This window comes from Phaenicophaeus curvirostris, chromosome 4, assembly GCF_032191515.1.
Source record: "Phaenicophaeus curvirostris isolate KB17595 chromosome 4, BPBGC_Pcur_1.0, whole genome shotgun sequence".
NCBI lineage: Eukaryota > Metazoa > Chordata > Aves > Cuculiformes > Cuculidae > Phaenicophaeus > Phaenicophaeus curvirostris.
Window position 1 is genome coordinate 29505177 of NC_091395.1, and position 21777 is coordinate 29526953.

Here is a 21777-nt window from a genome sequence, read left to right on the forward strand (position 1 = left end):
AGGGGAGACCTTATTGCTCTCTATAACTACCTGAAAGGAGGTTGTAGAGAGGAGGGTGCTGGCCTCTTCTCCCAAGTGACAGGGGACAGGACAAGAGGGAATGGCCTCAAGCTCTGCCAGGGGAGGTTTTGACTGAACATTAGGGAAAAATTTTTCACAGAAAGGGTCATTGGGCACTGGAACAGGCTGCCCAGGGAGGTGGTTGATTCACCTTCCCTGGAGGTGTTTAAGGCACAGGTGGATGAGGTGCTAAGGGGCATGGTTTAGTGTTTGATAGGAATGGTTGGACTCAATGATCCCGTGGGTCACTTCCAACCTGGTTGTTCTATGAAAACGTGGATGTTAACTCTGTGTGCTACAAGAAGATGATCAAACAATTCTGTGACAGCAGCTTTGCAGCATAAGGTAATGTTTCAGAAAAGAAACTGAAATAATACTTTTGCAGCCATCTCTCTACTCACCCCTTTCCCAGAAGAGTAAGCATTAATAGGCTCACCCAGGTTGACTGGCAAATTGATTATTTTTACTCAATGTTGTCAAATGACAAGACACATGTTAGAAATGCTTGTTCTTACAGGGTTTAAGGTAGGATTTGGTGTTTTTTTGTTTGCTTGGGTTATTTTTGTTTAAAAAATCAGAGCTTGCTGGTTTTTACATATGTGCAATTGCATGCACAATTTTCTTATTCCCCATAAGAGATAAACAAATGGCTTCTCTCCCTACCCTGCCTTTCTCAGATATCCAGACAGCTTCAAGTATTACAAATCTTGAGCAACCATCAGTATCATTTTTAGAGTGACAGATTCTGATTATATTTTAATTATGCATACATAAAGCCCACGGAGTGATACGTTTACCACCAGAAGGTTTTACACTGGGAAACGTATCACAGTTTCAGTGATGCAGCATAAATTGAGTTTAGTCTTTTATGGGCTCATGGGCTGGCATCTGTGAAGTTATGCTACAGGTAGAAGTTGGTTTTGGGAACTGCAGTGATCTTTCATTACGTCAGAAGACAGAAGGCTAAAACCACCTGGATAAATTAAATGCCCATATGGCAGGTCTGAATCATATAATATGACCTAATAGCCACATGCCCATACTACCATGGAATAAGCTGCAGCTATTTCAGAAGGCAGAATTTGAAATTACCTGATACCATAGTGTCAGGGTCAGAGCACACATGCCATATGGGTCAAGGTATATATTCCATATGTATTCCTGTGGGATTATTACATGTTTGTTCAGTAATGCTTCTATAGCAATTTATTAAGCTAGACTGAAATGACATCTCTTAAAAAAAATCAAACAAAAAAAACCCTTAAACAAACAAAGGAAGGCAATTTTTAAACCTGAGATAGTTTTATGTCTAATTTATAGCCCAGTGCTCTAGTTTGTACGGAGGCAACTTCTTGAAAGGCTTTAAAACCACATCAGTGTTTTGTGAAGGATGAGGGAAGTAAATTATAGGTTTGTCCTGAAGTAGTCTGCTCTAAAACACTGCATTTTTTTTATTTTAAGAAAGAAGGAACTTAAAACAATCTTTAGAAGTGCGGGTTAGATGAGTAGACTGTGAGATGGATTGAGAACTGCTGGGATAAAAGAACTCAGAGGGTTGTGATCAGTGCTGCAGATTCTAGATGGAGGCCTGAAGAGAACGGTGTTCCTCAGAGGTCAGTATTGGGCCCAGTCTGCTTCATCATATTCACCAGTGACCTGGATGAGGGGATGGAGTGTTCCCTCCACAAGTTGGCTGATGATATAAAACTGGGAGGCTGTACTGCCATTCAGTCAGACCTGGACAGGCTGGAGAGTTTAGCCTGGCAAAGAAAAGACTGAGAGGGAACCTTATCAACAGTTATACATATCTAAGGGATGGGTGTCAAGAGGACAGGGTCAGATCTTTCTCAGCAGAGCCTACCAACAGGTCAAGGGGCAATGAGCACAAACTGGAACACAGGAAGTTCCACCTTAACATGAGGAAAAACCTCTTTACTGTGAAGGCGACTGAGCACCGGAACAGGCTGCCCAGGGAGGTTGTGGTGTCTCCCTCTCTAGAGATATTCACAGTCTGCCTGAACACATTCCTGTGCAACCTGTTCCACATGAACTTGCTTAAGCAGCGGGGTTGAACTACATCTCCAGAGGTCTCTTTCAACCCCACCTATTCAGTGGTTCCACATTGGGGGTCTATCTTTAAGTGTTGGCTGATTACGTCCAAATAAACAGTTTAGCTTTAAAGTATAGATGTAGACAATATGATTTGGTTTGCATCTGTTGCCATAAGTGCACAGCAACTTGGTACAACATATGTAGCATGTGCAATCTTATAAAAAAATCCCAAGACCGCTAAACTACTTTTGAGACGGAAAGGGTATATTATAGAACACCTAGATCAGTCCCAGAAATATTGAGCATTTGCTGTCTCATAGAAGTACTGAATAGCAGTTGCTGCCTCCATGCCTGATTTTAAGGGGCCTACCGTTAAAGGAGATGAAGGAATTTAAGCTGGGAGATGCAAGACAGAGAGGGCACGTCCCAGCAGGAAATGAGGAAGAAAAAAGAGATAGATGGCAGAAAGGCAACTCTCTGGTCTTCTGTCTGTCGGTCTCCACTGTCCAAGTTCTTCACTGGGTTTATAAACTAGCTGCTGTATAAAGCAATCCAGTTCCAACCAGGTCTGGTACCAGTGGAGTTACCTTAGAAACATCAGAAGCAAGATATATGACAAGAGTTTTCAGCAAAGTAATTTCTAGAGAACACACTAGAGAAACAGTCCCTCAAAGGATTTTGTATGAGGAGTTACTTTTAAGTTTAGGATGATGACTGCAGTAATTCAAGGAAGCAAGACTTTGGAATAGTGGAAGCAGTTAACACAGAGGGAGACCTTTCTCTGATAAGTACTAATATGTGACTCCTCCACAAATGAAAGACATTTACTGCCTTTTTTCTATCCTCCCAAGCTAGCACAGGAAAGATGTGTTAGCACAAGCTATGCAGAAGTTGTCAGCTGCTGAGGAGGAGGGAAAACAAAGGTTCTTCAGATTTTTTTTGTTTCCTATTAATCACTGGAGTACATGAATCACAATGGCAGCTAGCTGCTACTGCAGCATGCATATTTTCCTGTAGATTAAAACCCTGATGTTCGGAACGGATTAGTTCACTAATAAGTCAACAAAGATAAGTTAACCTTTGGCAGCAAACAGCAGTGTATAATAAAGCAGGGGACTAAAACAGACTGTTGTTTGCCATTACTACTAGGGTAGCTTAGACAAGCCAACTGCTTGCTACACTTCCCTGAGAACTGCAGCAGCCAACGCTTTCCTTTCAATGCTTACAGTACCTACTCTGCCAGTTTTTATGATCACACCTACATATAAGGATGCAGGATTTGAGGGAGAAAAGGATACTTATTATTTAGGTGCATTTTTCTTTCACATATCAATGTCCCAAAGTCACTAAAATTCCAGCTATTTCTGATTCATGCTGCAAACATTTGCTTTTTCCTAGATATTAATTGTCTATTAACACACACACAGACCACAAAGGATGTTTGGGTTTGTTTGTTTTTTAAAGTATTCTTCATGGCAAACGTCACTGACAGCAGAGATGATTCTCCTATCATTTATCTATCTCTAAAATGTTAGGCTTTCCAATACATTTTCTTTCCAATTTCTTAGTAAGAGTCCATGTTGGTAGAAGACTTTGGCTAAAACTTTTTAACAGAGCAGGGCAGGAAGTTTCACAAAAGACATGAACTGTGGGCACATGTTATGGTGCAACAACACTTTCCCCCTCCCAGAGATTCTTCTGTTCATCCAATCAAAACAGAAATAACAATCACTAAGAAATACTTCCAGTTATTTCCAAAGGAAAAGGTATATATCAGAGGTTGCTGGGTCTTAGATTTTCCTTTACTGAATATATATAAATAAATGCCTTGAATTTACACATACCAGTACAATTAGAAGGTTACTTACATTTGAATGGGTACGATAAGGAAACTAATTTACGGTAATTTATGAATGATTTTCTACTTGATTTATAAATACTTTTGAAATAGAGTATAATAATCAGTTGCTCCAACACAACCAGGCCGCTATTAGTTTAGATGCCCTAACGTACCATGTCTAGCTTCTAGCTGTTGCTCTGGAGGAGCATGAGTCTCAATTAAAAATTTGTATTTTATCACAGTTTTGTTGTACACATGCAAGGGCAGAGTTGGTAGCACCAGTTAGACACTTAGCACTTTAGGCCATCTGAAATGGCACTATATATCTACCTAGGCAGCAGACTCATGCCCAGACTGTTCTACTTAGGTTTATTTACAGTTAAATATTGCAGGAAAGTATTATTATTTCTACATATTCACCTAGCCTGAGGGGGAAAAAAACCCCAAAACTAACTCTTTTAGAATGTATATTAATACATGCAAACTTCCATGTTTGGATATTTATTTGGAAAACTTTTAATAGTGCCTGGTTCCAAAAGCTCATTTTTTTTGTGGGCAGGTGCCCATTTCTAAATGGTCCTTCCAGTTTGTTGAAGTCTGCTGAATGTGGAATCTTGGGGTTTTTTTTCAGAATAGGGGTGAGAATTTTTGGACAAAAGGTATTTGGGTACATCAGTCTATTTCAGTGCCTCAAAATATTTTGCTGCAAAAACTAATTGTCAAACCAGTTATGAAGGATGGAAGAAATACTACTCATAAAAACCAAGTTGGTATTAGTATAATTTTTCATTTTTTTCAGTACCTTGCCATTCAAACTTCCTCTCCAATCTGACTTCTCAAATTAAAAAAAAAAGAGCATTACTACAGTCAGTCATATTTTATCTTATTGTACCTGGAGAAAATGATGAAAATGACTTAAGTAATTTAAAGCAGAAACTAGATCTAGCTGGTGTTGCTTAACAGGTGCACATCTGTGTTATGCAGCAGTGCAGAGGTAGATGTGCATCTGTTCCTCTAAAACAGTGTTCTGCATAACACCAGGTTGCTTGAAACAGTGCTGCACATAGCTGTAATGATGCAGCAAATAATTTACTTTGCACTGAGTCACTAGATGCAGCACTTTTCTGAATGAAATCGAATCCTTATATAAAGTATTTCACCTTTATCATTAACAGTGTTGAATTAAGGGAACTATGCTTATTATTAGTGCTTTCCCAACATTCGAAAAACCTTTGAGGTCAATTACCTTTAATTTTATAATTAGTATTGTTTTTCAGTCTCAGATGATTAAGACTTATCTTATTCTCCTACATGTCATTTACAAGAAATGAAAGAAATGTAACCATGAAAAAAATTCACAGGCATTTTACAGACTATCACCACACAAAGCCTAAACTGTCCATCAATATGAACACAGTCAAGCTTCATAGGAGTGTTGTCATGTGGAGAAGTTTCCCTAGGCCCCAAACACTTTGTATAACACGCAAAATTAAAAAAAAATATTCCTCTTCTATGCATTTGCATCTAATTTCACGTTCCTTTAACTTCATTGAGTAGAAGGCTGATAAAATAGTAACTGAAATACATAAAAAAATGTCAGCGCCCTGTACAGATATGGACTGGTATAATTCTGCCGTTGATTAAAAATATTAAATAATAATTTATATAAATTATAAATAATAATGTGTTTCAGTTTAATTTTTCCTTGGAAGATATATATACACACATAGACACATATAGAGAAGAATAACTTATAAAGCTTGATATTCGTGCAAGAAATTATAAATAATAGAAAGAATTTCTATCTACACCACTGAAATGGAGCAGCTATTGAATATATAGTAACATTACGAAACACCTTAGAGTAGAACACATTTTTAATAGTATAACTGAGAGAATAGTAGACATAAGTACTGTGAAATGAGCTACAGCCATTTCTAATACAGTACTGAAGGCCAAGCTGAGGCTTTCAAAGTTGGGACTGAAAATAGTATATTGGTGGTGATGCAAAAACCCTGCCAAATAAACCTGCTGGACTAAGAATCAGTCCACGGAAGTTCTTTAAATCCAGGAATAAGCTAAAGTAGAACTTTGCTGTCTACTAGATTACCAGTTATGACAGGAACAGCAATCGCATTGGCCTTCATATTCCTTTTATTAATAGAGTACTATTAGTGATGTCAAGTATTTTATAGCCTTAAATACATGATAATTTGCTTGTTTCTTCTATATTTGAATCAAAGTAATATTAATGATGTTGGCCTTTGAAGGCTAAGGCACTAATTCAGGTAAGCTACAGGGAAAATAAAGCAAAGACAAGGAGTGTTTTATAACATCCTTACCTGAAATACTGTGATGGACAGTACACAAGCACACATGTAATACATGTAAAAGAACATAGCAGAACAAAGTACTGAAGAGAATTACGAAAATAAAATTAGGCCAAATTTTAATTCTGGAAATCACTATTTTCACATTAAGGACAAGCAGAAAAATATTGTGGATGCAAAATTACTTTGATATTCAGGAAACAGTGCAATAAGGAATTTGCAAAATACCAAAGCAGAATGGATTATTTCTTTCTCTGCAACACAGTAGAATATTTGCACATACCCTGTTGATTATATGAAATAATCTGAAGACATGTTAGCACTTAAGTATTAGCACAGTATCTAAACAAATAGCTTCATCCTACAATTTTCATGAAATGATTAAAGAACCTAAGAAAAAAGTAATATGCTTTTTGCTTGTGACAGATTTATAACAGCATTAGGACATAAAAGTATCTGCTTACTGACGTGCACCTTGAATTTCTCCCATAAAAGTATGAAGAAGAGTCAAAGAAATGTAAGATATTGCAATGAAACAAAACGACACAGGCTCATCATAAAATAACATAGGATTTTTATTAACCAATTCTTTTTTGGCAGAAAGGAAAGAAAATCTCTAAGAGCCCTTTATGTTCACTTCAAATATGGAAATCTCTGAATGTGAACTCTACAGTAAAGTTTAAAATTAAACTTCCATATAAATATTCAAAACTAACATTTTTTTCCCATCAAACTTAAAAGCAAAAATAACACCAACTAGAAATAGGAACAAACAATCATCTATTAAATAACAACAATGGAATCCCACAGTACTGATTTATGAACTGCCATAACTCGTCAAAGGAACCCACAAAAACCATATACCCAGTTATTTGATTTAAAAAAAAAAATTAACAGAATGCTGCTTGATATTCTTCAGAGACAACAGTGTGTGTATCCAAAGGCTATGTACTCTTTTCAGACTGTACTAAGATTGAAATTGTAACAATCAAGCTCTTCCTGCACATAAGTTACAAAAACTCAAAACAATTAAAAAAATAATATAAAGGGAAAATGTAAAGGATTTGGGGTACTGTGACACTAAAATCAAAGATTAGGGTTGTGCCTCGAACGTTTTAAAATAATAATTAATATTGGCCTGTTAAATAATAAAAAATTAACTGATTCATGGCTTTGTAGGATAAACCCACTAAAATAACTGATGAACTTGTCCAGTCAGTACTTGGATATATTTTATAGCTTTCTTCTCAGAACATAACTGGAAATAAGGTACCACGGAGTAAATATCTTTACTTTTGTAAATTCTGCTCCAAGTTGATTTTTAAGTTGCCTTTTTAAGGGTGTTATTTCTTAGAGAAAATACTCTCATTTGTTTCTTTTTAAACTTAGGTACCATCTGAACAACTAAAGCAAAAACTTGGACTAGAGTATGTTCAGTGAAAAAGCTTTCCATTGCCTCATGTACAACTGTACTCTTTTCAAGACTCTTCAATAGTGCATTATTTATGCTTAATCTTCCACAGATTCAATAGTGAGCATTTTGTTCCTATTCTCAATTTTGTTACTATTTTAAAGCCTCTAACTCAAGTAATCTGTACGGTATTGCCAATTACATTTAAAAAATTGTTTTCAATAGTATATATCAACTGGCCTTGCAGTGTACTATGATTGAAACTAATGAATGCTTAGCAGCATATAATACAAAAATCGGTGTCTTATTAGTTCTTCAATTTTTATAGTTGTCAGTATTTTTAAAAAAATACTATCCTGAACAGCAAGATACCCATAAAAAAGTGCATGATGAGAAAACGATCAGATATAATGTCTAATTTTAAACACATAAAGCAGAACACTTCCATTAAAAAAAAAAATGTCTAAAGCTCTCTAGTGGGCATTGGCAATATTAAAGACCAAGTGCGATTTTTAAAAATACTCCCAGTTTGCCTAATTCCAGTTATCTCAAGAGCAGTTTGACTTTCAAATAGTCCAAACTGCTTGTGAAGGTATTTGTGTAAAAGTTTTCCCACAGAAATCACGGTTCTTCCTTGGAAAGTGAAAACCAAAACCATGACCCTATTAACTAAATGCAGCTTTTAATGTAGGATCCAAGTCATGACTCTCTTCAAAGTTTCCTCATTGTTTAAAGTACACTGATATCTAGCACAGGAGCATTACCATGATTGTATGAAATACAATTAAACAAACCTACCTCAGACAGTTAGAAACAACAACACAAAGTGCAAAGCCTCATGTATTTGCTTTTACAGGGGCTTAAGTAAGTTTGAGAGCCTTTTATCAGTAGACACAAATGAGCTGTAACCACAACTCACTAACACAGCTGGAGCCTTCAGAGAGGAAGTGGATTTTCTTCCATGAACATACACTTACTACTCTAGCAGCAGTGCAACAGTTCTGGGAAAAATATTTAACATTTGAATGATCCAATATTAAAAAAAAAAATCCAGTGGAGCCTTTTTAAAGCAGAAATGACACTGCGGTATAACCTGTCTATGTAGTCAACACAAGTCCAGACCTAAAGGGAAAGTTTCTGCAATCCAGAGAAACACAGCAAAGGTCACAATACAAAATACAAAGAGATATTATTTGTGCACTAGAAAAAAATTTCCTCAGTGGAGTATTTTCTGCATTATAACCTCTATATGGATTTGGAAAACCTACAGATGTGACACTTGTCACACATATCAGACTCTCACATAATTTCATAGTTGAGATCAATCAGAATAGGTTTTCCATCCCCAGGAATCATACAGAGAGCTCAGCTAAGTTTATTGTTGCCTTGCTTTCATAAGACCAGGATTACTTCTCTTAAAATCATCAACATCCTCCCTCTGTGTTTCAAATACAGGATTGAGGGCAACACCCTGGCTACTCCCTCCGATATCTAGGATTTGCTAATAATGAAGGTTACACAAATGGGAAGTCCAAACTATGTCACAGCTGAACAAAATGCAAATGACAGCTGTGGTTACTGATAATCTAAGATTTATAGGAAATTTATGCTGATAAAAGTTACTTCTTTCTTTTCTTTTTGTTAGATGCAGAGAAATATTTTAAGGATATTTTTAAAAAAAATTAGCCACTAAACATTTCCAAAATATTTTAATAAGTGAATTCCTTTACCATTAACTTTGCAATAGCAGAAGATCCTTAAAGAAGTTAATTAAATCCAGACAGTTGCCCTACACTGAGAATACACTGCAAATCTCAAGCACCTCAGTGGAGACAGATATCCCATGTACTATAATGAGTTAGTATCATACACATCACAGTGGATACCTTCTCACAACCTGGACAGATCTTCAGTAAGGAAGCAAGATCCAAATAGAGTTTATTAGGTTAAAACCAGAACATAGCATTTTTATCTTTAAAATATAAATATCAGTAAGATACCCTCTGCAGCTGCTGAAATTTCAAAATTATCTTAGAAGTGCCTTACACAGCACATGTTAGAGTAAACTCCATTTAAAGGCAGTCATGATCTGCATGATTTGAATATGTTCTCCTGAGGGATCTCTGCCAACTTCTTGCTGACTGGAGAGCACTAAAATTTATCCTAAATGATGCTGTGTTTCCCCAACCTGGGAGATGACTTCTGCCACTACTTTCAATGTACCTTCTCACTTTGTACTGACTACTTGGCCTCGAAAAAGTTTCAAACAGCAAATTCTCCTCCAAAAAAAAATCACCAGTAGAGAGGCTGGAAGAAAAGAGGCCATAGGATATATATCATTGATGTGCTCAGATACAGATCTTATGCTTTCAAACCACTACAAACATTTGTGAGATGACTCCCATGGATTTTTTTCTCCAGATATTTACTAGTGTTAGAGGTCACTGTCACTCCACTGGACTTCATTTATGACCTGTGTAGATGTACAAATTGTTTTGCAGGGACCTTTTTTTTGCTTTTGAATTTAAAATAAAACCAGAAAAATAAGTACATTGACTACAGATTGTGAATTCACATTTTTTGCTAGGTCAAATCTTTTTATATCTTCTGTGTAAACCAGGAAAGATAACCAAATTCAGAGATCTCCTGCACATAAACTGAGACTAACTGTATTAAAAGCAACAATCCCAATTGTCAGGTGACTTAAGTTAGACTAGTCTAATTGAAGTCAATGTTATACCAAGTAAGTCGGTGGGGACATGGCACAAGTTAGGCCATATAAGCTACAGTACTGATTTTAAACAGCCTGCTTTTATTAGTCTGCAGAATATACTAAGTATTTAACAATATTAAGTGAATCAGCAAGGACAGAAATCACTGCTTCCAAATTGGCTTTTAGGAAAAGGAAAAATGTCAGTTTTTAGTCAGTGACTGCAATGAATTTGTAGGACAAATGTGAATATCCTAACTAAGCTTTCAAATGCTTATCCAAATTACATGTGAACATCTTGGTCTGGATATATTCTCTTTCCATATTTCCAGAAAAAGAAGACATATATGGAAATCCCTGCTAACATTTATGTGGATGTGTGTCTTTTGGAATGAAAAGTAAAAAAATTAAATGTAGCAGTCTGGATTGGAAAAAAAAGGAGTCTATTCTGGCTGTTTCTTTTTACGTATGGAGGATCACCCTGTCTTTAAAGTTTAGAGACGATATATCATTTTGGGTGTGGCTTTATTAAATTATTAAAAAAATATTTAGGGCACAGATCTAATGTTTCTTTTGCCAAATGATTGTTTAAAAAATGGGACATTGCTTCAAATGGAAACAGCTTTTCTTTGGGGATTTTCTCCTCCTGAAAATGCCCTTTATCACACTAAAAGATACGGAAGTAAAAAGAAGTAAATTTTACTAGAAATTTTACAGTTATGCTTTGTTGTACAGAACCATATTTAAAAAAAAGGAAAACATGTACATCCATGGAAAAATAATAAGTGCCTTTTCCTCTTGGTGTCAGGTCTTTGGATATTTACAGTCTTGGAGAAATGTATAAATCATTTTATACATGAAACTCTTAAAAAACTAGAGCTTTTTAGTACAAAGGAATCAATTCACTGGAAGAATGTCCACATGCTGTTGCTTTATGATTTACTATATACACAAGAGGATCAAACAGAAGACCTCCGTTTTACAGTAACTGCTGTACTGTACATTAACATGTGGCTAATACCCTTCCCTGGGTGAGATCTACACTTAGCATTACAAATAACATAACAATGTTGAAAATACTGATACAAAACAGCTTCAAGATGACATTTTAAAAATATCCCTCCCTTCAATTCAACTGTTTTCTCCAGTTTTTTTTAAAGTTTCAGCTTTATAAAAGACTCTCCAAGAAAATAGTAGCATTAAAAATGTTCTTTTTGAAATGTATAGATGTATTTTTTTAATAAAATGTAATCCAAAAGCCCATTTTTCCAGGAAAAAACAACTATAGATACAGTACATAAGTTAAAATTGAAGAATGGTTTTGGTTTGTTTGTTTGTTTTTGTTTTGTTTTTTTTTAATGTAGTATAGTACATTTGTATACTCGGAAAAAAAATCCTTGATTGCAGTGTCTGTTGTTTTATTTACAGAACTGAAATATAATTGCATACATCAGCTCTTGAGAAAGACTGAAATGTATTGTTGGTAAGGACCAACTGTCCTTCCAGTCTGCCAGGACTTTAAGAGATTGGTCAGATGAAAACCTGATCTTGAATAGTGAAATTCCGTTCCTACTATTTTCATTTTTTTTGGTAGACTTTAAACTACGAATTTCAATGCAGGACTGGGAGTCTTGAATACCCACAGTTAATTTGGTAAAGTGGTGTTTTCAATTTTTGCACATTCTGTTTTGGCAGTAGCAACACATATACAAACACGAATAAATTTGGCAAATATTTGTCTTGATTCTTATGTATCCAGCTCTGGATACTCAAAATTACCACTACAGAATATTTAGACAAAACCTGCTCTTTTCAACATCAGATGTCATAAAATTTTTTCTAAACAGGTTAAAATCCTCAATAAATAGAATCCGGAAAGTTTAGGCTGCTGAAGTGACTTCGCAGAATACCTGCTGAGCACATAGTCTATTGTTTTCTTGAACCAATCAATCCTTGTATTATCTGAATATTATGTAGCACAGCAGATATATTTAACACGAGGTAAAATTTGTATCATTAATTCATTTTATATGCCCTATGAGACTTACCTTGTAAAGGTTACAGCATGTATAATGGCTACAGAAGCTTCATTTTTCATTATATGCTACTTCAGTTAAATCAAACTAGTTTGTTTCTTTATGTGAAAATGTGGTTGTGTTCGTCTTCTGTTATTAATTACCAGTTAAAAAGAGAGGAGGCTTGTCTCAGATCTGCCTTAACTGTACATGAACGAGCCAGTTTATCCATAAACTACTAACTATATGTCCTATTAACATTTGGATTAGCCTTCATCAGAGTGTTTGTAAATTAAATGTAACATTTAGTATATGCCACATGTTTAGAGTAATTTGACTGAGATGCCTGTCTTCAAGCCCTCTTGAAGGGAAAACAGGATCCCTTGTTACTGACAAGTCTATAGCTTCTATGCTGTGATTAGATAATTTCATATTGCCAGCTGCACGTCAGGTAGCATTAGATTAACCTCACTTGTGTCTAATATATCAAGACTAGCAAACCCGCTGAGTTGGTATAAACCGGGTCGTTAAGAGCAGATGATACAGTCTATAGAAATCACAGCTTACATGGGTAATTTGGACTAGTTAATAGGACAATTTCTCTTCAGTTTTTCACCCATTTTTTTGTTTGGAAGTGTAATGAAACTATATGATGCATTACACACCACAGAATGTCACATTGTGTTGTGAGTGATATAGTGTCTATAAAGCACAAACATCACATCTTGATATGTCCTCACAGAACAAAACCACTCAAACCAATGTAGTTAAATAAAGGTGGGGAGAAGGGAAGGAAGGTTGAGGAATCCAATTGATATCCTCCCTTTGGGACTAAATTACTGACTGAAATACCTGGTAAGCCTCTATGAACGTTGCTGTTAGAGGAAAATCAGTCACTTCCTCCACATATGGCATAAGGCATTGATAAAATACAACAGGAAGCGGTAACATACCTCTACAAGTGAGCAAATTTAATTGTATTTTAAAAAAAAGTTTAAAAGGAGGGTCCTCAAAGATTTCTGACTCCTTATTTCCCTAGTCTCTATGAAATTCAAGAGAGTATATTAATTACTTATCTATTCATTCCTCACACCTACTTTACCAGTAACCATTATTAAACATACACAGCATTATTTAAGATCACTTTCAAGAACTTCAGGGAATGATAGTGGCTTATAGAGAAAAAAATAAATAAAATTTAGCCAATATTGGACTAGCAATGCCAGCCAAGTAGTCCCATTTATTATACCCATGATGCCTTTCACATGACAAATCAATCCAGTTATTTAACAATCTAGTTTGTCCTTTTTGCCACAGCCCCAGATGGTGAAGTATGGAACCTATAGTCAACATTAATTTTTTACTTTATTTTTTTTCAAGTGAAAGTAGCAGCAGATGAAAAATGAAGACTGATGTCAGGTGAGCTTATGTTTCTCTATAATTAGCTCTCCTTCCATGGCAAAAATACAAGTACCTTATTACCCATCTTGCTGACCTAAAGTCTGTAGCTCTGCTGTGTGTAAATTGTGGTGAAGGAATACATTTTTTCTGCTGTACATGTGTAAAGAGATGGGTCCCCTTGGAGGTTGTCCGAGTCTCCCTGTGAAAGTGGTATGCTGCCGAGGTACAGCAGTTTGGTCTTTTGGAGCTCCTGGAAAAACTGGGTAGCTGTCTGCCTTGGATGCTGGCTTTGCTGTACTGGGTGCTGTGGTGGTCAATCCGTTCTGCATGACTTCTGAAGCAAGGGTTTCATATGTGCCTCTAGTATGCTTGATAACTTCCACAATCTCCTTTTCTTTCAGAAGGTTACTCAGACACAAACTGGACAGCTGACAGCTCTTGCTTTCATAGGCCATTGCTTGGTTGCCTGATGAGTATCTAAAAGGGTCCTCGGTGGGAGTATGTGCTGACTTTCTGTCCCTTGTGCTGAGATTTTGGCTCACCATTCTGTTTGGAAATGTAGCCTGGGGAAAAAAAAAACAAAACAAAAAGTTATTAGTAATAGAACATAGTAGGAAAATGGTGTAAAGTATATAAACCACTTCCCACTACAGATGTACAGTACACGGGGCTGAAACATTAAAATGAAAGATGAATCTCAAATGCTGGTAAAACTCCCAAAGCGCTGCCAGCATAAAATAGAAATATTGTTCATTTGTATTTAACACAACTAATATTGAAAAATGTTTATTATAGGTAATGATATGTGCATTTTCTTTAAAAAATTGTTTAAATCAAAGGAGAAGAATTTTTTTTCAGAACATAATTAATTGATAAAAAGATTCCATGAACTGAAAACAGATTTTAAAAAGCATTTCACATGACAAAAACCCAAGAATTTTGACTGCATAAAGTTTAACTCTTAATACTCTCAAATACTTACAAAATTTAAAGAACATCTTTTGTAAATATCTCCATGTCTCATTTAAGCTCAGAACATGCTCAGTTGTCATTGTCCCTTGAATCCAACTATTTTGTTGTGTGCTTAAGGGTTAAATATATGCTAAAATGCTCTGCCACAATAATTTTATTTCAGCTGCCTGGAAAAAACACAATCTATGAAGGATTCCAGTACATTAGTGAGTTTTGATGCACTGTGAGCATGCGCACATTTGTATTTATTTAAATAAGGGGAATTTATCTGTACGTGGCGATCCAGACCACTGCAGATTTCCAATGTGCACTTAGTGTAATGCTCCATTTTGTCCTCCACAGAACACTTGGCTGTGTAGGATATGTATGATAGGGCTGTGGAACCCTCTCTGATATTTTCTCATAGGACTCATCTAGACTCCGACTTATTGACACTTGTCTTCTTGAAGGTACTTCCCTACCACTACCATGCAGAAGAAGCACTACTAATCCTGTGAAGGACTTCTGCACTTGCTTCTTTTTAATCCATTCCACTATAAGGACAGTAATTTTATTTTTGCAACAGCATGAAATTGTTCACTCATGTCTATCTGGTTGTCCACAACAGCTCCAAGATCTTTTTCTACAAAAATATTAAAAAATTTGTTCCTCTGATCATTTATCTAATCTATCAAGATCATTCTGAATTTCAATTTTAACCATTTATATATTGTCCATCCTGCCCAGCTTCATCTAAACTGTAAATTTAATAACAAAATTCCCTAGTCTACCATAGAGGTAGTAAATGAATAGTATCGAATACTATAAAAACCTACTTATTCTAGCCTTCTGTTTAAATGTTGAGCCATTAGTAAGTAATTTCCAAGGACAATTTTCCAATTTGTTCTGTATTTGTTTTATATAGTTTGCATAGTATGTTTATAACAGTACCAAAAGCCTTACTAAAAGCAAGAAATCTAACCTCTACAGCTTTTCTCCTATCCAGAAGGCCTGTTACTGTGCTGTTGAGTGAAACTAGATTGGTCGGGCCATTGATATGACTTGTAATCAATGCTGGTTCTTGTTCATCCTGATTTTTTTTCTAAGTGTTTATAAATAGTTTGTTTGATTATTTGCTTCAACTTTTTGTCTGAGAATTGAAGTTAAATTAATGGAAAACATTACAATATATTTAACATTAATCATAACCTCCCATTAGCATTGACAAAAATAGACACTGATACTGCATTCTGATCAGATAATGCTTGTTTTATAAAATGCCTTAGAGGTTTCCATGGTAGCATAGACTACTCAGTAAGAAGTCTTGGAATTAAGAACCGTTTCTCTTCTTAGAACTGCTATTGAAGTCTCAGCAAAAGCATATAATTTATCTGTTTAAACAGCAGTTACACTTGTTCTTGTCTTCATTTAGTGAGATTATTTAGTCATAAGCAGCATGAGATGTGAATAATCAAACTATAAGCAAGTTGCTGCAGGCATTTGTAGTATTGAATACAGAGGCCACTTCCAGTGAGAAACATGACCATAACTGGAGGTCTTGGATACAAGTTGGTTTATATTGTAAGAACGGCTTAGCAGTTACTTCTGTCTCTTGAAATAGAATTAAAAAATACCCCATCCAACATGTTGGGAAAAAGATCTTACAAAATTAGTTATATTAACAAGGTATGTTTTAAACTAAATGCAGAAGAATCAACAGGTTTTGAAAATGAGGAGTGCAGAAACATGTTCAAAGCAAGACATACAGTTGAAACTGGGTGACAGTAAAAGGTACAAGGCATGATTACATGATTTCTTTTTATACTACTGTTTTAACTTGAACTGATTAAGTGTTCTGTTCTGAATCTCTGGCACTAGGGTGTTTCTTTCATCTTCATTATCATAGTTATATCTCACATAAAACATTTTCATTTAAAAAATACATGCTGGGTTTGCAGGACTCCAAAAATAGTTGCTTCTGGTTGTTGGCCAATGGGGAGAGACAGTGTATGTGTATGTATCAATAAATATTTAATAGTAAATATGTGGTGAGGGAAGGTCTTACTCAGTTTTGTGAAGCTGCAACTTGCTGAAATTCCCCTCCTAGTGAATAATTAAACAAATACTACATGGTGACAAATTACAAGCTAATTTACCTAACTTTAAAATGCCAATAGAAATTTAGAATATGCCATCACTATTCTAAGACATTGGTTTGAGCCTGTTTCCAGGAATAAGAGAAGAGACAGGTGGTAAACAAGGAAAGACAGACTCATTCTATCAGATGCATAGTTAGTCATGGAATGAAGAAAGATTTTAATAGAAACATTGCCAAAAAGCAATGGTACCATTGCTATCCAGGGCCAGTTTCTAATCAAGAAAACAGATAACAGTGGTCAGAGAGGAGTCAAAAATCAACAAGATATCCACTTCCTCCCCTCCCCCAATGACATTCTTCTTCCCCCAAAATATTGTCACTAAAAAGTCCAATGCTGCTTTGAAATTTATGTAAGTTATTCTTTGCTGCAATTTAAACAATTTTATAAAAAATTACAATATGCACAATTGAAAATGATTTATCCTTTTGTTCATTTGCTGAAATCGGGCAGTTTATCTTGAAATAATCTAGTCCAACTGAGTTTTCTTTTTGGCCTATTTTACACTTATTTAGAGTCCTCATGATCTGGTCAGAATAAGAAAAATATCCCAGAATGAAATGCAGAAAAGTAAAAACCACACATGCAGCACTAACAAGAAAAATGCCTATTTTTTTTATATCTTCCTGTAAATGTTTCATGTAAAATTTTCTGCAGTGGACTTTTAGGTACCAATTGCATTCTATGAGTATTAGATGTGAGTGAGTAAAGCCACCATCCCAATGCATCTGTTTGCCAATTTGAAGGCTGAGTCCTTGTCCAAAGCTGAAGGTGGCTTCTTGCCAGCCTAGCCTAGAGCAGCTGCAGGGCTGCTGTAAACTGCTGCTTGGCAGCACTCCAAGGAGCCAATATGCCAGCTGGTAACCACTGAAGCAAAAAATCCATTCATCTCTTTCCCTTTTATTTTTCAGTAGCTCAGGTAGAACCAACAACTTCCCTGCCCCAGCATAGTGAGTCTGGCTGAGATGGCATGAATTTTCCCCATAGCAGTGCTCATAGTGCTGTGCTTTGTGTTGGTAGTTAGAAAGGTGTTGACAATACACCAGGGTTTTGGCTACTGCTGAGCAGCACTTGCAAAGCATCAAGGCTGTCTCTCCAATACTCCCTCCTTGCCTGTAGGTTAAGGGTGGGCAAGATCTTGGGAGGGACATAGCCAGGACAGCTGACCCAAACTGACTAAAGGGATATTCCATACCTTATGATGTCTGCTCAGCAATAAATCTAAGTGAAAGGAGCAGGAGGGGATGCATTCATTCTTATGGTATTTGTCTTCCAGAGCAATCACTAAGTGTACTGAAGCCCTACTTCACATGAACTAGCCAGACGTCACCTGCTGACGGGAAATAGAGAATAAATCTTATGTTTTCTTTTGCTTCTGCATGCAGACTTTGCTTTTGCTTTATTAAGCTGCATTTATCTTGACCCATATCTTTTTTTCCATCTTATTTTCTCATCCCCTATCCTGTTGAGAAGGGAAGTGACAGAGCAGTTTGGTGAGTACCTGGGATTCAGCCATGGTCAACAAACCACACCTAGAAATCCCCAAATCACAGGCTACAGTCTGCCTAACTGTGCACTCAGAAATGAGCTGCAATTTGGATGCAAATGTGGCCCTAAATTTCTTTCCAAAGTAGCCAATTTTAAATATGGAGAGAGAGAAAAAAAAATCTTCCTTTGTTGTTTTAAATACATCCTAATGTTTAAGAAAACATCTGGATTTTAATTTCCTGTTCAAATTAAACATAAAAAAGTGCATTCTTTCTTGTTTGAGTTGCTCTTTCAAAAAATAAAGAGGGGAATTTTATTAAAATCCCATAGGATGATAAGTTTGAGAATGATCTAAATAGTTTAGGTTTGATTATTCAACAGTGGTGCTAAATACATTATGATTGAAACAAAATGGGAACATAATGTTCTTAAAATATTTTTCCATGTCCTCTTTGTGACTTTTATTCTAGCAACTTTTCCTTATATTGAGAAAAAAACCCAAAGTCTTGAATAAGCCACTTTAAAGTAATGAAAACTGAATAATCTTACAGAAAGCTCCAGAATAGTATCTTATTTAAAAAAAAACCACTACAGCAATTTGTCACTTTCCACTTTCAAACCCAATGAGTGAAATATGACAAGAGTTAATGACAAGATAATACTGCTGCAGGTCATTAAAAAATGGATATTGCTGCTGACTGCCTTGAGATAAAATGATAGAAAAGACAGGAGTTACAAAAAAAAACAAAACAAAAAGGGCGCAGATTTTTCAGATGCCTGTGCCCAGAGGCATCTGCAAGTCTTAGATCCCTATAATGTAATTCTTCCAAGCAGAGAAACTTTCTTAAATACATCATTCTGACAGCAGGCATAGAATATAAAACTAAACAACATAATCTCTCTTATCAGTGTACTCTGTGCATCCTGACAACCAACCAACAACTGTGTATTTGAAGAATAAGATTTTACCATCCCAAAGGATTTCTGATTTCAGAGGTGTTAACAGAAGTGTGCTCTAGAGAGACTATTCTGATAGAAACCTGATCAATTTCTGGATTCCCTCAAGTTTTCTACTACTTAATTACGTTGTGTTTACAGTTACATAGGGAAGGTAAAATGTGTCCTTCAATATCATATTAGCTATATAGCTTCATACAGCTCACTTGACCCTTGTCGGGTCTCAGCTGGACTGCAGCACCTTCTGCAGAACTGCCTCCATTTGCAGCCTAGCTCAGAATTCATAGAATATAAAGCAGCATAAAGATGTCCAGAAACAAAACGAGGTGCTAAAGCTCCTTTCTTTGAAGGATGAAAAGGATGAAGCCCTGCATCACACTTTTGAATTTATATCACTTCACATGCCTTCCACAGTTCTGACAGTTTATAAGCAGTTTATAAATGCAGATCTAATTTACCAAAACACAGGTTAACTGAGCACTTTGTTATGCCACATCTGTCACTATGTCAGCTCTTTAATTTCTATACCTCCTCACTTTTGTCTTTACCAGCTTCCAGCCGAGAGATGATCCATTGCAAAATGTAACTTAGCTGCAGCAGGTAATTGTTCTTCATTCAAGTCTCTTAAAAAGCACTCACTCATTGATTTCAGTAGCACCTGGACCATGATAGTAGATTTCACAAACCAGATCTGCACCTATCGATCAACTGATGCTGCCTTCTGGCAACATATGATGCATAAAATAAAGCGAAGTGTGTCAAAACAATGCATGGAACAGTATCAACAGGTTATGGGCAAGAACCTGCTGCTGATCAATTTGCAAGCTCTGCTCTCATCTGCTACAAAATGAATGCAGTCAACATAAATCAGAAACATTTCACTTTCCGCCTTTCAAACATCTTTATCTACTTACAGAAAGCAAAATTTGTGACAGGGTAAAATGCAGGACTCTTCCCCATAATGCCCTTTCAACCAACAGTATGGTTGAACAGAAGTGAACTACAGTGGTCAGCTAATGTCCTAAAAAGATTTTCTGGTAGTGATGATACAGTGTAACAAGTAACCCACAGAGGGCTAAAATAAGGTATTCATCTTCTCAGCATAAAATTATCTTGGAAAATTGTCATGTATCTAAGTAAGAATACACAGTTAAGGCAACAAGCTTTAAAAAGATGTAATGGCATTTTATAAAGCAGGAGAAAAACCGTAAAGAATTTCCCATTCACCTCCAATAGCTTACAGTAAATCACTACTTTGTGTTCTTAACACTGCATTTATGGGGTTAACTGGAAGATTTTTCTCATTAGTAAAGCGAACAGAGAATTCTATATTTTACAGATGTTAAGCATGCTTTCCAAATTAAACATTTGTAACTTTGGACCTGTTCACCAGTGGTAGTCACATTCTTCAAAAATGCTACAACATTCATTTACATGATTCTGAATACTCCTTGTTATTCGGAAGACAGGTAGATGAGGTGGCATGGTCTAATGGTTGATAGGAATGGTTGGACTTGATGATCCTGGGGGTCTTTTCCAACCTAGTGATTCTGTGATTCCGTTATAAATTATGGTGTAAAATTCTAAATATTATAACTATAAAAAAACTAATGAAAATGATGATGCTAAATAGTGTGGATCCTTCAATCATATGATTTCAGAACAGTAGGGCATACTATGTGAGATAACAAATCTTATTTTCACAGTCCATATCTAAGACTTCTCCAAGATCAGGAAGTAAATCCAGAAAAGGTAGTTTTTACTTAGATGGGCTTCTATTATTTTAGACCTGAGGGCAAAACAATAACTTTTTGGGGACTTTTACCCCAATTTAAACAGTGCACTAAATCTCTTGGAAACATCCTGTGTTTGGCATTGACTAGCTCTCCACCTGCAGCTTATTACTACACCTTCTCATTACATCTCTGTTTTTCTTGATGCCTTTGGCATCTTTTTGTAATGACTCCTATCCCCTCAGCTTCTTTGGGTAGCGACGGCTATTGGCAGCCAATGATGAGGAAAATACCTTCATTAAGCTCTTGTTATACACAAACTCTACTTTTGGTTATAGACAGCAGAGTCTACAATAAGATCCCTAAGACAGACTTGCCTTCTAGGCACCACTCAAGGGTACTGGATGGGGCCCCTTTTCACCCAGCATTTTGTGTGTCTCTGTCTCTGTACAAATGAAGAATTAAGGGTGACTTGTGCCATGCTTTTAGTTACAGTCATGCAGAAAGTCATAGGTGTCTACACTTGAGGTCCTCTTTTGCATAACTAATGCAAAATGGACTAATAGAAAATGGAGAAGTGGATCCAAGGGAATGCCAGGGTCATTTCAAAAGACCGCAGTTCATGCAGTGTGAGCAATGCAGTATGACACAAAGGTTCTGAGGAAACACTAAG

The 21777-nt window shown here is 36.0% G+C and overlaps 1 protein-coding gene across 1 annotated transcript in view; it reads right to left on the reverse strand.

The window, feature by feature from the left end:
* Positions 1-14159: 14159 nt before the first annotated feature.
* CCSER1 (coiled-coil serine rich protein 1) overlaps positions 14160-21777 on the reverse strand; it is a 645248-nt gene continuing 637630 nt past the window's right edge. Inside the window, exon 11 of the mRNA XM_069855624.1 lies at positions 14160-14382. Within this exon, the coding sequence (XP_069711725.1) occupies positions 14297-14382 (86 nt within the window). The 3' untranslated portion in view covers positions 14160-14296. The remainder of the gene's footprint in view (positions 14383-21777) is intronic.